The 15,000-nt window shown below is 39.4% G+C and overlaps 1 protein-coding gene across 3 annotated transcripts in view; it reads right to left on the bottom strand.

The window, feature by feature from the left end:
- The window catches only part of cryl1 (crystallin, lambda 1), a 46,905-nt gene that overhangs the window by 20,830 nt on the left and 11,075 nt on the right, over positions 1–15,000 (bottom strand). For all 3 annotated transcript variants that reach the window (XR_009828252.1, XM_062067429.1, XM_062067428.1), the window contains exons 3-6: positions 8,047–8,173; positions 5,620–5,781; positions 2,844–2,939; positions 2,540–2,638 (exon numbers count right to left, since the gene is read on the bottom strand). Coding sequence is in view for 2 of the 3 variants with exons in the window: in XM_062067429.1 (XP_061923413.1) it covers positions 2,540–2,638; positions 2,844–2,939; positions 5,620–5,781; positions 8,047–8,173 (484 nt within the window). In the remaining variant the exon portion in view is untranslated. The remainder of the gene's footprint in view (positions 1–2,539; positions 2,639–2,843; positions 2,940–5,619; positions 5,782–8,046; positions 8,174–15,000) is intronic.

Below are 15,000 nucleotides of genomic sequence, written 5' to 3'. Positions count from 1 at the left end.
AGAAAATGCCCAAATCAATGCGGAGGCTTGGAACCCTTTCGTCATGAGCTAAATTGAATCCCGTCTCTGTTTGATTCCTTGCTTCTTGCCTAGTTTAATAGAAAGTTCGGTGTTTGAACCTGACAGTTGGACTTTGACACCGGTTCTGTTCATGGGCAGAATTTCCAGGCGCAGTCAGGGCGTTCCGGTTTGTTTGCTGCAGGATTAGGTCTCTGCATTTTGCGGATGATGTGGTCTTGCTGGCTTCATCTGGCCAGGATCTTCAGGTCTCACCGGATCGGTTCGTGACTCGGATGAGAATCAGCACTTCCAAGTCCGTGGTTCTCACCCAGAAAAGGGTGGAGTGCCATCTCCGGGGTTGGGGAGGAGATTTTGCCCCAAGTGGAGGAGTTCAAGTACCTCAAAGTCTTGTTGACGAGTGAGGGAAGAGTGGATCGATAAGCGGATCAGTGCGGCGTCTGCGGTGATGCAAAGCCTGTATCGATCCGTCGTGGTGAAGAAGGACTGTAGAGCGCACCAGTAAGTCACACCCAAGAAAATTATGATTTTTTTCCATATATTAGCCACACCGGACTATAAGCCGCAGATATATACGTTATTTACACAGAAATATTCTGTAAATGTTTATTTACATACCTTAATTGTTTCCAAACAGTGTCTGTACCACGGCAGTAAAACGGCCGATCAAACAAAACAGAAGTCATGGTCATGCAGCCGCTAGCTGCGCAAGCTAGCTCTCCAATCAGCTAAACAGACTCAATAACTCCACGGTGCGTTTTGGTGAATTTACTGAGGGATTTGTGAAACTGAAACAATACAAAAGAATTACCATGTAAGCTAATAATATGAATTATTATTATTACGTATTGGCACAATAACTAATGCTAACGACGATAGCGTCATTACGATAGCACGCACAAATAAGCATGAAAACACTCCTACAGACATCAAACATGGGACTGTTTAGTAAGTATGAACAGTTTTAGTTGTACTGTAAAACTTAGAAACATTGCTTGGCGTAACGAATGAAGAATCCATACGAGTAGATTGGCTATGGACGGCTAGACGACTGAACGGCACTTCTACTTTAGGTCGTTGGAAGCACTAAATGGAAGGACACTGCTCACGTCTAAAAGATGGCGCCATAGCACGACAAATAAAACACCCTCTCATTGTTTTTGCATGTTTGTTTTTTTAAATAAAAATATTTTTATTTCGGCCATCAGCGAAAAATAAATAAGATTAACACAAGGTAACGGCCATAAATTAGCCGCTACGTTTTATATACAACAATGGGAGACCGGGCTTTCTGCTCCGCCGCTCCCAGTCTGTGGAACGCTCTCCCTGACCACCTGAGGGTACCACAGACTGTGGATGCTTTTAAAAAAAAAAAAAAAAAAGCCTTTTTTTTTTTAGATGTATGCATACTAGTTTTAGCTATTTGGCTGTTCTAGTTTTTATTTTTATTTATTTTTTATTATCTTTTTATTTTATTTTTATTTGTTTTTTAATACACTGTAGCACTTTGAGGTTGTTTACTCAATGTAAAGTGCTTTTTACAAATAAAATATATTTTATCTATATATATATATATATATATATATATATATATATATATATATATATATATATATATATATATATATAAGAGATGTCCGATAATATCGGCAGACCGATATTATCGGCCGATAAATGCGTTAAAATGTAATATCGGAAATTATCGGTATCGGTTTTTTATTATCAGTATCGTTTTTGTTTTTGTTTTTTGTTGTTGTTGTTGTTGTTTTTTTTAAATTAAATCCACATAAAAAACACAAGATACACTTACAATTAGTGCATCAACCCAAAAAACCTCCCTCCCCCATTCACACTCATTCACACAAAAGGGTTGTTTCTTTCTGTTATTAATATTCTGGTAGGTTCCTACATTATATATCAATATATATCAATACAGTCTGCAAGGGATACAGTCCGTAAGCACACATGATTGTGCGTGCTGCTGCTCCACTAATAGTACTAACCTTTAACAGTTAATTTTACAAATTTTCATTCATTACTAGTTTCTATGTAACTGTTTTTATATTGTTTTACTTTCTTTTTTATTCAAGAAAATGTTTTTAATTTATTTTTCTTATTTTATTTGATTCATTTTTTTAAAAAAGTACCTTATCTTTACCATACCTGGTTGTCCAAATTAGGCATAATAATGTGTTAATTCCACGACTGCATATATCGGTATCGGTTGATATCGGTATCGGTAATTAAAGAGTTGGACAATATCGGCATATCGGATATCGGCAAAAAGCCATTATTGGACATCCCTGATATATATATATATATATATATATATATATATATATATATATATATATATATATATATATATATATATATATATATATATATATATATATATATATTTTATTTTTTTTTGGTGTGTTTTTTTCTAGAAACTAACACTGTACTTCTTACCTGTCACCTGTCATCTGAGAGTAGACATGAGGTGGTCAGGTTGAGTGGAGGTGATTGAAACACTGACCTGGACCAGCCTCCAGGACTCTGCAATGATGGCCGCCTGCACTCTGTTGAGGGTGAAGCCATCGATCTCTTTCTTCAGGCGGACGGGCGCCTGACCCACCTGACAGCAACGTTGTGACAAGTGCAAAAAGTCAGCGATTGGGGTTTATACTTCATATTGTAGTGATGAGGGCTGCAAATTCTTTTAACCCAATGTGGCCTCTGAGTCAAAAGGTTTGAGGACCCCTGGTTTACATCATCATTTGACTACGCCATGTTTTATTAATGATGTCCTGATGTTGAAGATGAAAAGTGTAGGACTTTACTTTGGTCATGAGGGCGTAGGTTTTGTCCATGACCAGCGGTGTGGTGTCAGGGTGAGGTACCAGCTCCACCAGTTTGACGTAGTACGGGGGATTGACCTGGGGAACAACACAAACCAATCACACACCTGGAATGTGTTGCTTTGCTGTCACGTGGTTTGCAGCCATAAGGTGTGAGTGACAACATGTGCAGCAACCTAAAGCACCACAATGGTCCAGGTTGTTTGTTGCAGGACTCCCCCTGCTGGAGGGAAGAGGACTTGACAGTTAGACCATAGGACTGTCAACATCATCCATTATGACAATGTTTGCCAAAGTTTGGCCTCGGTTTTCAAATGGCGTCTTGGTTATGGTCTAACCCTAACCCTAACCCTAACCCCTAACCCTAACCCTAACCCTAACCCTAACCCTAACCCTGTTAGGGAAGGAGCTCCTTTTTAAACATATTTTACTTTCAATATTACTTTCACCTTTTTTACTTTCTATTGAACTTCATTTACCTTATTTTACTTTTTGTTTACCCTATTTTACCTTAATTTGTTTTAACTTCTTTTACCTTCTAAATGCCTTATTTTACCTTCCATTTACATTATTTTACCTTTTGTTTACTTATTTGACTTTTTATTCACTTATTTTACCTTCTATATTCTTTATATTACTCTTTATTTACCTTCTATTTACTTGATTTATCTTCTATAGTCCTTATTTTACTTTCTTTAATCTTTATTTGACCTTTTATGTCCATTATTTTACCTTTTAATTACCTTATTTTACCTTCTATACCAGGGGTCACCAACCTTTTTGAAAGCAAGAGCTACTTCTTGGGTAGTGATTAATGCGAAGGGCCACCAGTTTGATACACACTTCAATAAATTGCCAGAAATAGCCAATTTGCTCAATTTACCTTTAACTCTATGTCATTATTAATAATTAATTATATTTACACTTAATTGAACGGTTTAAAAGAGGAGAAAACATGAAAAAAAAAATTAATAATTTTGAAACATAGTTTATCTTCAATTTCGACTCTTTAAAATTCAAAATTCAACCGAAAAAAAGAAGACAAAAATTAAAAAAAGAATTTATGGAACATCATTAGTAATTTTTCCTGATTAAGATTAATTTTAGAATTTTGATGACATGTTTTAAATAGGTTAAAATCCAATCTGCACTTTGTTAGAATATATAACAAATTGGACCAAGCTATATTTCTAACAAAGACAAATCATTATTTCTTCGAGATTTTCCAAAACAAAAATTTTAAAAGAAATTCAAAAGACTTTGAAATCAGATTTAAATTTGATTCTACAGATTTTCTAGATTTGCCAGAATAATTTTTTTGAATTTTAATCATAATAAGTTTGAAGAAATATTTCACAAATATTCTTCGTCGAAAAAACAGAAGCTAAAATGAAGAATGAAATTAAAATGTATTTATTATTCTTTACAATAAAAAAAATTAATTGACTTGAACATTGACTTAAATTGTCAGGAAAGAAGAGGAAGGAATTCAAAAGGTAAAAAGGTATATGTGTTTAAAAATCCTAAAATAATTTTTAAGATTGTATTTTTTCTCTAAAATTGTCTTTCTGAAAGTTATAAGAAGCAAAGTAAAAAAAATAATGAATTTATTTAAACAAGTGAAGACCAAGTCTTTAAAATTTTTTCTTGGATTTTCAAATTCTATTTGAGTTTTGTCTCTCTTAGAATTAAAAATGTCGGGCAAAGCGAGACCAGCTTGCTAGTAAATAAATACAATTTTAAAAATAGAGGCAGCTCACTGGTAAGTGCTGCTATTTGAGCTATTTTTAGAACAGGCCAGCGGGCTACTCATCTGGTCCTTACGGGCTACCTGGTGCCCGCGGGCACCGCGTTGGTGACCCCTGTTCTATATTATTTCTATTACCATTTATTTACCTTCTATTTACTTGATTTATCTTCTATAGTCCTTATTTTACTTTCTTTAATCTTTATTTGACCTTTTATGTCCATTATTTTACCTTTTAATTACCTTATTTTACTTATTATTTACTACCTTTATTGACCTTTTTTTTAAACGTTATTTTCCTACATAAATTACTTACTTCTTTTACCTTCTATTTACCTATTCCATTTCACTCTATTTTAATTGAGCTTTTTTACCACTTTTAATTACATTACTTACTTATTTTGCCTTGTATTTAGCTTATTTTACCTTTTATTTATCTTATTTTACTTTCTATTCACTTATTTTAGGATCCAGAGACAGAAAAAGTCTCTTCAGAACGAAAATAAAGACCAGGGAACGAAGAAGACCCAATATACATTTAACATACAGGCTAGTACTGTACTACATATCTAGTATATATTTAGTATCTATGTATTTAGGATCTATATCTAGTATCTAGTTTCTAAAATCTGTATGTCTAGTACCAAGTATCTATAAACACTGTATCCTCCTGCTACAGGTGTAAAGGGAACACATCCAACACAAAACAGGAAACACATGTAACAAAATAAGAGCACGGAAGTTGTGAGTGCCAGCACTATGATAAACAAGGTGAGAAACACTATTTCTTGACATGTTCAAGTATAAATATTTCCTGTAACGTGTTTAGGATTTATTTTGAATTGAAAAATGTGTTTGGTTTTTGTAGGGTTTGTATTTGACAAGACATGTTGGAGCGGGCAATGCAAAGGAGATAGCGCTGCATATGAATATTAGCTACCTAGCTAATAGTCCACGCTAAATGTGTGGATTTGATTTTGACACGTGTGAGGTAGAAAGGTGGCAACAAACCGGGTGGGAGACGATGCAGCGGCTCCTGTTCTGGACTTTGGAAAAGACCTTGCTGGGCACCAGACAGGAAGTGGAGCTGCTCAGGATCACGTCCTTCCCCACCAGAGGCTCCACCACCTGGAAGATGTCCTGCTTCACCTCCAGCTGCTCAAACACACACTCCTGGAAACACACACACACACACACACACACACACACACACACACACACACACACACACACACACACACTCACACACACACACACACACACACACACACACACACACACACACACACACACATCAATCAATGTGGCCCGACAAGTGGAAATACATTTTGGTACCCTAGTAAGTACAATATTTTATGGATCTTTTTTAAAGAAAATATATGCATTCTTTGCAGATTATGCTAATCATGTGATGGCATCAGGTTGGCCACGCCCATGACCACGCCCTCCTCCCCCACAGGTATGCTGGCAATCTGAGGGAGACCCTGACTAGTGTTAAGTGTTGATGGTTGAAGACTCTTGCTAGATAACTAGTTAGGTAACATTCAGGACAACTACCTGGACAAATCTGGGGGAGACCCTGACTAGTGTTGAGTGTTGCTGGTTGAAGACTCTTGCTAGATAACTAGTTAGGTAACATTCGGGACAACTACCTGGACAAATCTGGGGGAGACCCTGACTAGTGTTGAGTGTTGATGGTTGAAGACTCTTGCTAGATAGCTAGTTAGGTAACATTCGGGACAACTACCTGGACAAATCTGGGGGAGACCCTGACTAGTGTTGAGTGTTGATGGTTGAAGACTCTTGCTAGATAGCTAGTTAGGTAACATTCGGGACAACTACCTGGACAAATCTGGGGGAGACCCTGACTAGTGTTGAGTGTTGCTGGTTGAAGACTCTTGCTAGATAGCTAGTTAGGTAACATTCGGGACAACTACCTGGACAAATCTGGGGGAGACACTGACTAGTGTTGAGTGTTGAAGACTCTTGCTAGATAGCTAGTCAGGTAAGATTTGGGATAACTACCTGGACAAATCTGGGGGAGACACTGACTAGTGTTGAGTGTTGATGGTTTAAGACTCTTGCTAGATAGCTAGTTAGGTAACATTGAAGACAACTACCTGGACAAATCTGGGGGAGACACTGACTAGTGTTGAGTGTTGCTGGTTGAAGACTCTTGCTAGATAGCTAGTCAGGTAACATTCAGGACAACTACCTGGACAAATATGGGGGAGACCCTGACTAGTGTTGAGTGTTGATGGTTGAAGACTCTTGTTAGATAGCTAGTTAGGTAAGATTCGGGACAACTACCTGGACAAATCTGGGGGAGACCCAGACTAGTGTTGACGGTGTTGAGTGTTGAAGACTCTTGCTAGATAGCTAGTCAGGTAAGATTCGGGACAACTACCTGGACAAATCTGAGGGAGACACTGACTAGTGTTGAGTGTTGATGGTTTAAGACTCTTGCTAGATAGCTAGTCAGGTAAGATTTGGGATAACTACCTGGACAAATCTGGGGGAGACACTGACTAGTGTTGAGTGTTGATGGTTTAAGACTCTTGCTAGATAGCTAGTTAGGTAACATTGAAGACAACTACCTGGACAAATCTGGGGGAGACACTGACTAGTGTTGAGTGTTGCTGGTTGAAGACTCTTGCTAGATAGCTAGTCAGGTAACATTCAGGACAACTACCTGGACAAATATGGGGGAGACCCTGACTAGTGTTGAGTGTTGATGGTTGAAGACTCTTGCTAGATAGCTAGTTAGGTAAGATTCGGGACAACTACCTGGACAAATCTGGGGGAGACCCTGACTAGTGTTAAGTGTTGATGGTTGAAGACTCTTGCTAGATAGCTAGTCAGGTAAGATTCGGGACAACTACCTGGACAAATCTGAGGGAGACACTGACTAGTGTTGAGTGTTGAAGACTCTTGCTAGATAGCTAGTTAGGTAAGATTCGGGACAACTACCTGGACAAATCTGGGGGAGACCCAGACTAGTGTTAAGTGTTGATGGTTTAAGACTCTTGCTAGATAGCTAGTCAGGTAAGATTCGGGACAACTACCTGGACAAATCTGGGGGAGACCCAGACTAGTGTTAAGTGTTGATGGTTTAAGACTCTTGCTAGATAGCTAGTCAGGTAAGATTCGGGACAACTACCTGGACAAATCTGGGGGAGACCCAGACTAGTGTTGAGTGTTGAAGACTCTTGCTAGATAGCTAGTTAGGTAACATTCGAGACAACTACCTGGACAAATCTGGGGGAGACCCTGACTAGTGTTGAGTGTTGCTGGTTGAAGACTCTTGCTAGATAGCTAGTTAGGTAACATTCGAGACAACTACCTGGACAAATCTGGGGGAGACACTGACTAGTGTTGAGTGTTGATGGTTGAAGACTCTTGCTAGATAATTAGTCAGGTAAGATTCGGGACAACTACCTGGACAAAGAATGCGTCCTGCAGTGCGAGCTGCAGATCATCATGAGTACTAAGCAGAGACATCTGCTGTGTGGCACTCAGTTGTCCTCTCAGCATTCCTGCTTCCTCCAACTCCATCATCTGTTTCCTGAAGCAGCACAACATCAACATCAACATGAATCCTGCAACCAAGCACCTTGTGACCACTACCACACATTAAACTTGTGACCACTACCACACATTAAACTTGTGACCACTACCACACATTAAACTTGTGACCACTACCACACATTAAACTTGTGACCACTACCACACATTAAACTTGTGACCACTACCACACATTAAACGTGTGACCACTACCACACATTCAACTTGTGACCACTACCACACATTAAACTTGTGACCACTACCACACATTAAACTTGTGACCACTACCACACATTAAACTTGTGACCACTACCACACATTAAACTTGTGACCACTACCACACATTAAACGTGTGACCACTACCACACATTAAACTTGTGACCACTACCACACATTAAACTTGTGACCACTACCACACATTAAACTTGTGACCACTACCACACATTAAACTTGTGACCACTACCACACATTAAACTTGTGACCACTACCACACATTAAACTTGTGACCACTACCACACATTAAACTTGTGACCACTACCACACATTAAACTTGTGACCACTACCACACATTCAACTTGTGACCACTACCACACATTCAACTTGTGACCACTACCACACATTAAACTTGTGACCACTACCACACATTAAACTTGTGACCACTACCACACATTCAACTTGTGACCACTACCACACATTAAACTTGTGACCACTACCACACATTAAACTTGTGACCGCTACCACACATTAAACTTGTGACCACTACCACACATTAAACTTGTGACCACTACCACACATTAAACTTGTGACCACTACCGCACATTAAACTTGTGACCACTACCGCACATTAAACTTGTGACCACTACCGCACATTAAACTTGTGACCACTACCGCACATTAAACTTGTGACCACTACCGCACATTAAACTTGTGACCACTACCACACATTAAACTTGTGACCACTACCACACATTAAACTTGTGACCACTACCACACATTAAACTTGTGACCACTACCACACATTAAACTTGTGACCACTACCACACATTAAACTTGTGACCACTACCACACATTAAACTTGTGACCACTACCACACATTAAACTTGTGACCACTACCACACATTAAACTTGTGACCACTACCACACATTAAACTTGTGACCACTACCACACATTCAACTTGTGACCACTACCACACATTAAACTTGTGACCACTACCACACATTAAACTTGTGACCACTACCGCACATTAAACTTGTGACCACTACCGCACATTCAACTTGTGACCACTACCGCACATTAAACTTGTGACCACTACCACACATTCAACTTGTGACCACTACCACACATTAAACTTGTGACCACTACCACACATTAAACTTGTGACCACTACCACACATTAAACTTGTGACCACTACCACACATTAAACTTGTGACCACTACCACACATTAAACTTGTGACCACTACCACACATTAAACTTGTGACCACTACCACACATTAAACTTGTGACCACTACCACACATTAAACTTGTGACCACTACCACACATTAAACTTGTGACCACTACCACACATTAAACTTGTGACCACTACCACACATTAAACTTGTGACCACTACCACACATTAAACTTGTGACCACTACCACACATTAAACTTGTGACCACTACCACACATTAAACTTGTGACCACTACCACACATTAAACTTGTGACCACTACCACACATTAAACTTGTGACCACTACCACACATTCAACTTGTGACCACTACCACACATTAAAACTTGTGACCACTACCACACATTCAACTTGTGACCACTACCACACATTCAACTTGTGACCACTACCACACATTAAACTTGTGACCACTACCACACATTAAACTTGTGACCACTACCACACATTAAACTTGTGACCACTACCACACATTAAACTTGTGACCACTACCACACATTAAACTTGTGACCACTACCACACATTAAACTTGTGACCACTACCACACATTAAACTTGTGACCACTACCGCACATTAAACTTGTGACCACTACCGCACATTAAACTTGTGACCACTACCGCACATTAAACTTGTGACCACTACCACACATTAAACTTGTGACCACTACCACACATTAAACTTGTGACCACTACCACACATTAAACTTGTGACCACTACCACACATTAAACTTGTGACCACTACCACACATTAAACTTGTGACCACTACCACACATTAAACTTGTGACCACTACCACACATTAAACTTGTGACCACTACCACACATTAAACTTGTGACCACTACCACACATTAAACTTGTGACCACTACCACACATTCAACTTGTGACCACTACCACACATTAAACTTGTGACCACTACCACACATTAAACTTGTGACCACTACCGCACATTAAACTTGTGACCACTACCGCACATTCAACTTGTGACCACTACCGCACATTAAACTTGTGACCACTACCACACATTCAACTTGTGACCACTACCACACATTAAACTTGTGACCACTACCACACATTAAACTTGTGACCACTACCACACATTAAACTTGTGACCACTACCACACATTAAACTTGTGACCACTACCACACATTAAACTTGTGACCACTACCACACATTAAACTTGTGACCACTACCACACATTAAACTTGTGACCACTACCACACATTAAACTTGTGACCACTACCACACATTAAACTTGTGACCACTACCACACATTAAACTTGTGACCACTACCACACATTAAACTTGTGACCACTACCACACATTAAACTTGTGACCACTACCACACATTAAACTTGTGACCACTACCGCACATTAAACTTGTGACCACTACCACACATTAAACTTGTGACCACTACCACACATTAAACTTGTGACCACTACCACACATTAAACTTGTGACCACTACCACACATTAAACTTGTGACCACTACCACACATTAAACTTGTGACCACTACCACACATTAAACTTGTGACCACTACCACACATTAAACTTGTGACCACTACCACACATTAAACTTGTGACCACTACCACACATTAAACTTGTGACCACTACCACACATTAAACTTGTGACCACTACCACACATTAAACTTGTGACCACTACCACACATTAAACTTGTGACCACTACCACACATTAAACTTGTGACCACTACCACACATTAAACTTGTGACCACTACCACACATTCAACTTGTGACCACTACCACACATTAAACTTGTGACCACTACCACACATTAAACTTGTGACCACTACCGCACATTAAACTTGTGACCACTACCGCACATTAAACTTGTGACCACTACCGCACATTAAACTTGTGACCACTACCACACATTAAACTTGTGACCACTACCACACATTAAACTTGTGACCACTACCACACATTAAACTTGTGACCACTACCACACATTAAACTTGTGACCACTACCACACATTAAACTTGTGACCACTACCACACATTAAACTTGTGACCACTACCACACATTAAACTTGTGACCACTACCACACATTAAACTTGTGACCACTACCACACATTAAACTTGTGACCACTACCACACATTCAACTTGTGACCACTACCACACATTAAACTTGTGACCACTACCACACATTAAACTTGTGACCACTACCGCACATTAAACTTGTGACCACTACCGCACATTCAACTTGTGACCACTACCGCACATTAAACTTGTGACCACTACCACACATTCAACTTGTGACCACTACCACACATTAAACTTGTGACCACTACCACACATTAAACTTGTGACCACTACCACACATTAAACTTGTGACCACTACCACACATTAAACTTGTGACCACTACCACACATTAAACTTGTGACCACTACCACACATTAAACTTGTGACCACTACCACACATTAAACTTGTGACCACTACCACACATTAAACGTGTGACCACTACCACACATTAAACTTGTGACCACTACCACACATTAAACTTGTGACCACTACCACACATTAAACTTGTGACCACTACCACACATTAAACTTGTGACCACTACCACACATTAAACTTGTGACCACTACCACACATTAAACTTGTGACCACTACCACACATTAAACTTGTGACCACTACCACACATTAAACTTGTGACCACTACCACACATTAAACTTGTGACCACTACCACACATTAAACTTGTGACCACTACCACACATTAAACTTGTGACCACTACCGCACATTAAACTTGTGACCACTGCCACACATTAAACTTGTGACCACTACCACACATTAAACTTGTGACCACTGCCACACATTAAACTTGTGACCACTACCACACATTAAACTTGTGACCACTACCACACATTAAACTTGTGACCACTACCACACATTAAACTTGTGACCACTACCACACATTAAACGTGTGACCACTACCACACATTAAACTTGTGACCACTACCACACATTAAACTTGTGACCACTACCACACATTAAACTTGTGACCACTACCACACATTCAACTTGTGACCACTACCGCACATTAAACTTGTGACCACTACCGCACATTAAACTTGTGACCACTACCGCACATTAAACTTGTGACCACTACCGCACATTAAACTTGTGACCACTACCACACATTAAACTTGTGACCACTACCACACATTAAACTTGTGACCACTACCACACATTAAACTTGTGACCACTACCACACATTCAACTTGTGACCACTACCACACATTAAACTTGTGACCACTACCACACATTCAACTTGTGACCACTACCACACATTAAACTTGTGACCACTACCACACATTCAACTTGTGACCACTACCACACATTAAACTTGTGACCACTACCACACATTCAACTTGTGACCACTACCACACATTAAACTTGTGACCACTACCACACATTCAACTTGTGACCACTACCACACATTAAACTTGTGACCACTACCACACATTAAACTTGTGACCACTACCACACATTAAACTTGTGACCACTACCACACATTAAACTTGTGACCACTACCACACATTAAACTTGTGACCACTACCACACATTAAACTTGTGACCACTACCACACATTAAACTTGTGACCACTACCACACATTAAACTTGTGACCACTACCGCACATTAAACTTGTGACCACTACCACACATTAAACTTGTGACCACTACCACACATTAAACTTGTGACCACTACCACACATTAAACTTGTGACCACTACCACACATTAAACTTGTGACCACTACCACACATTAAACTTGTGACCACTACCACACATTAAACTTGTGACCACTACCACACATTAAACTTGTGACCACTACCACACATTAAACTTGTGACCACTACCACACATTAAACTTGTGACCACTACCACACATTAAACTTGTGACCACTACCACACATTAAACTTGTGACCACTACCACACATTAAACTTGTGACCACTACCACACATTAAACTTGTGACCACTACCACACATTAAACTTGTGACCACTACCACACATTCAACTTGTGACCACTACCACACATTAAACTTGTGACCACTACCACACATTAAACTTGTGACCACTACCGCACATTAAACTTGTGACCACTACCGCACATTAAACTTGTGACCACTACCGCACATTAAACTTGTGACCACTACCACACATTAAACTTGTGACCACTACCACACATTAAACTTGTGACCACTACCACACATTAAACTTGTGACCACTACCACACATTAAACTTGTGACCACTACCACACATTAAACTTGTGACCACTACCACACATTAAACTTGTGACCACTACCACACATTAAACTTGTGACCACTACCACACATTAAACTTGTGACCACTACCACACATTAAACTTGTGACCACTACCACACATTCAACTTGTGACCACTACCACACATTAAACTTGTGACCACTACCACACATTAAACTTGTGACCACTACCGCACATTAAACTTGTGACCACTACCGCACATTCAACTTGTGACCACTACCGCACATTAAACTTGTGACCACTACCACACATTCAACTTGTGACCACTACCACACATTAAACTTGTGACCACTACCACACATTAAACTTGTGACCACTACCACACATTAAACTTGTGACCACTACCACACATTAAACTTGTGACCACTACCACACATTAAACTTGTGACCACTACCACACATTAAACGTGTGACCACTACCACACATTAAACTTGTGACCACTACCACACATTAAACTTGTGACCACTACCACACATTAAACTTGTGACCACTACCACACATTAAACTTGTGACCACTACCACACATTAAACTTGTGACCACTACCACACATTAAACTTGTGACCACTACCACACATTAAACTTGTGACCACTACCACACATTAAACTTGTGACCACTACCACACATTAAACTTGTGACCACTACCACACATTAAACTTGTGACCACTACCACACATTAAACTTGTGACCACTACCACACATTAAACTTGTGACCACTACCACACATTAAACTTGTGACCACTACCGCACATTAAACTTGTGACCACTGCCACACATTAAACTTGTGACCACTACCACACATTAAACTTGTGACCACTGCCACACATTAAACTTGTGACCACTACCACACATTAAACTTGTGACCACTACCACACATTAAACTTGTGACCACTACCACACATTAAACTTGTGACCACTACCACACATTAAACGTGTGACCACTACCACACATTAAACTTGTGACCACTACCACACATTAAACTTGTGACCACTACCACACATTAAACTTGTGACCACTACCACACATTCAACTTGTGACCACTACCGCACATTAAACTT

The sequence above is a fragment of the Entelurus aequoreus genome, linkage group LG13 (genome assembly GCF_033978785.1).
Source record: "Entelurus aequoreus isolate RoL-2023_Sb linkage group LG13, RoL_Eaeq_v1.1, whole genome shotgun sequence".
Taxonomy (NCBI): Eukaryota; Metazoa; Chordata; class Actinopteri; order Syngnathiformes; family Syngnathidae; genus Entelurus; species Entelurus aequoreus.
The sequence above is the reverse complement of the archived record's forward strand: the minus strand, read 5'-3'. Positions and strand labels throughout refer to the sequence as shown.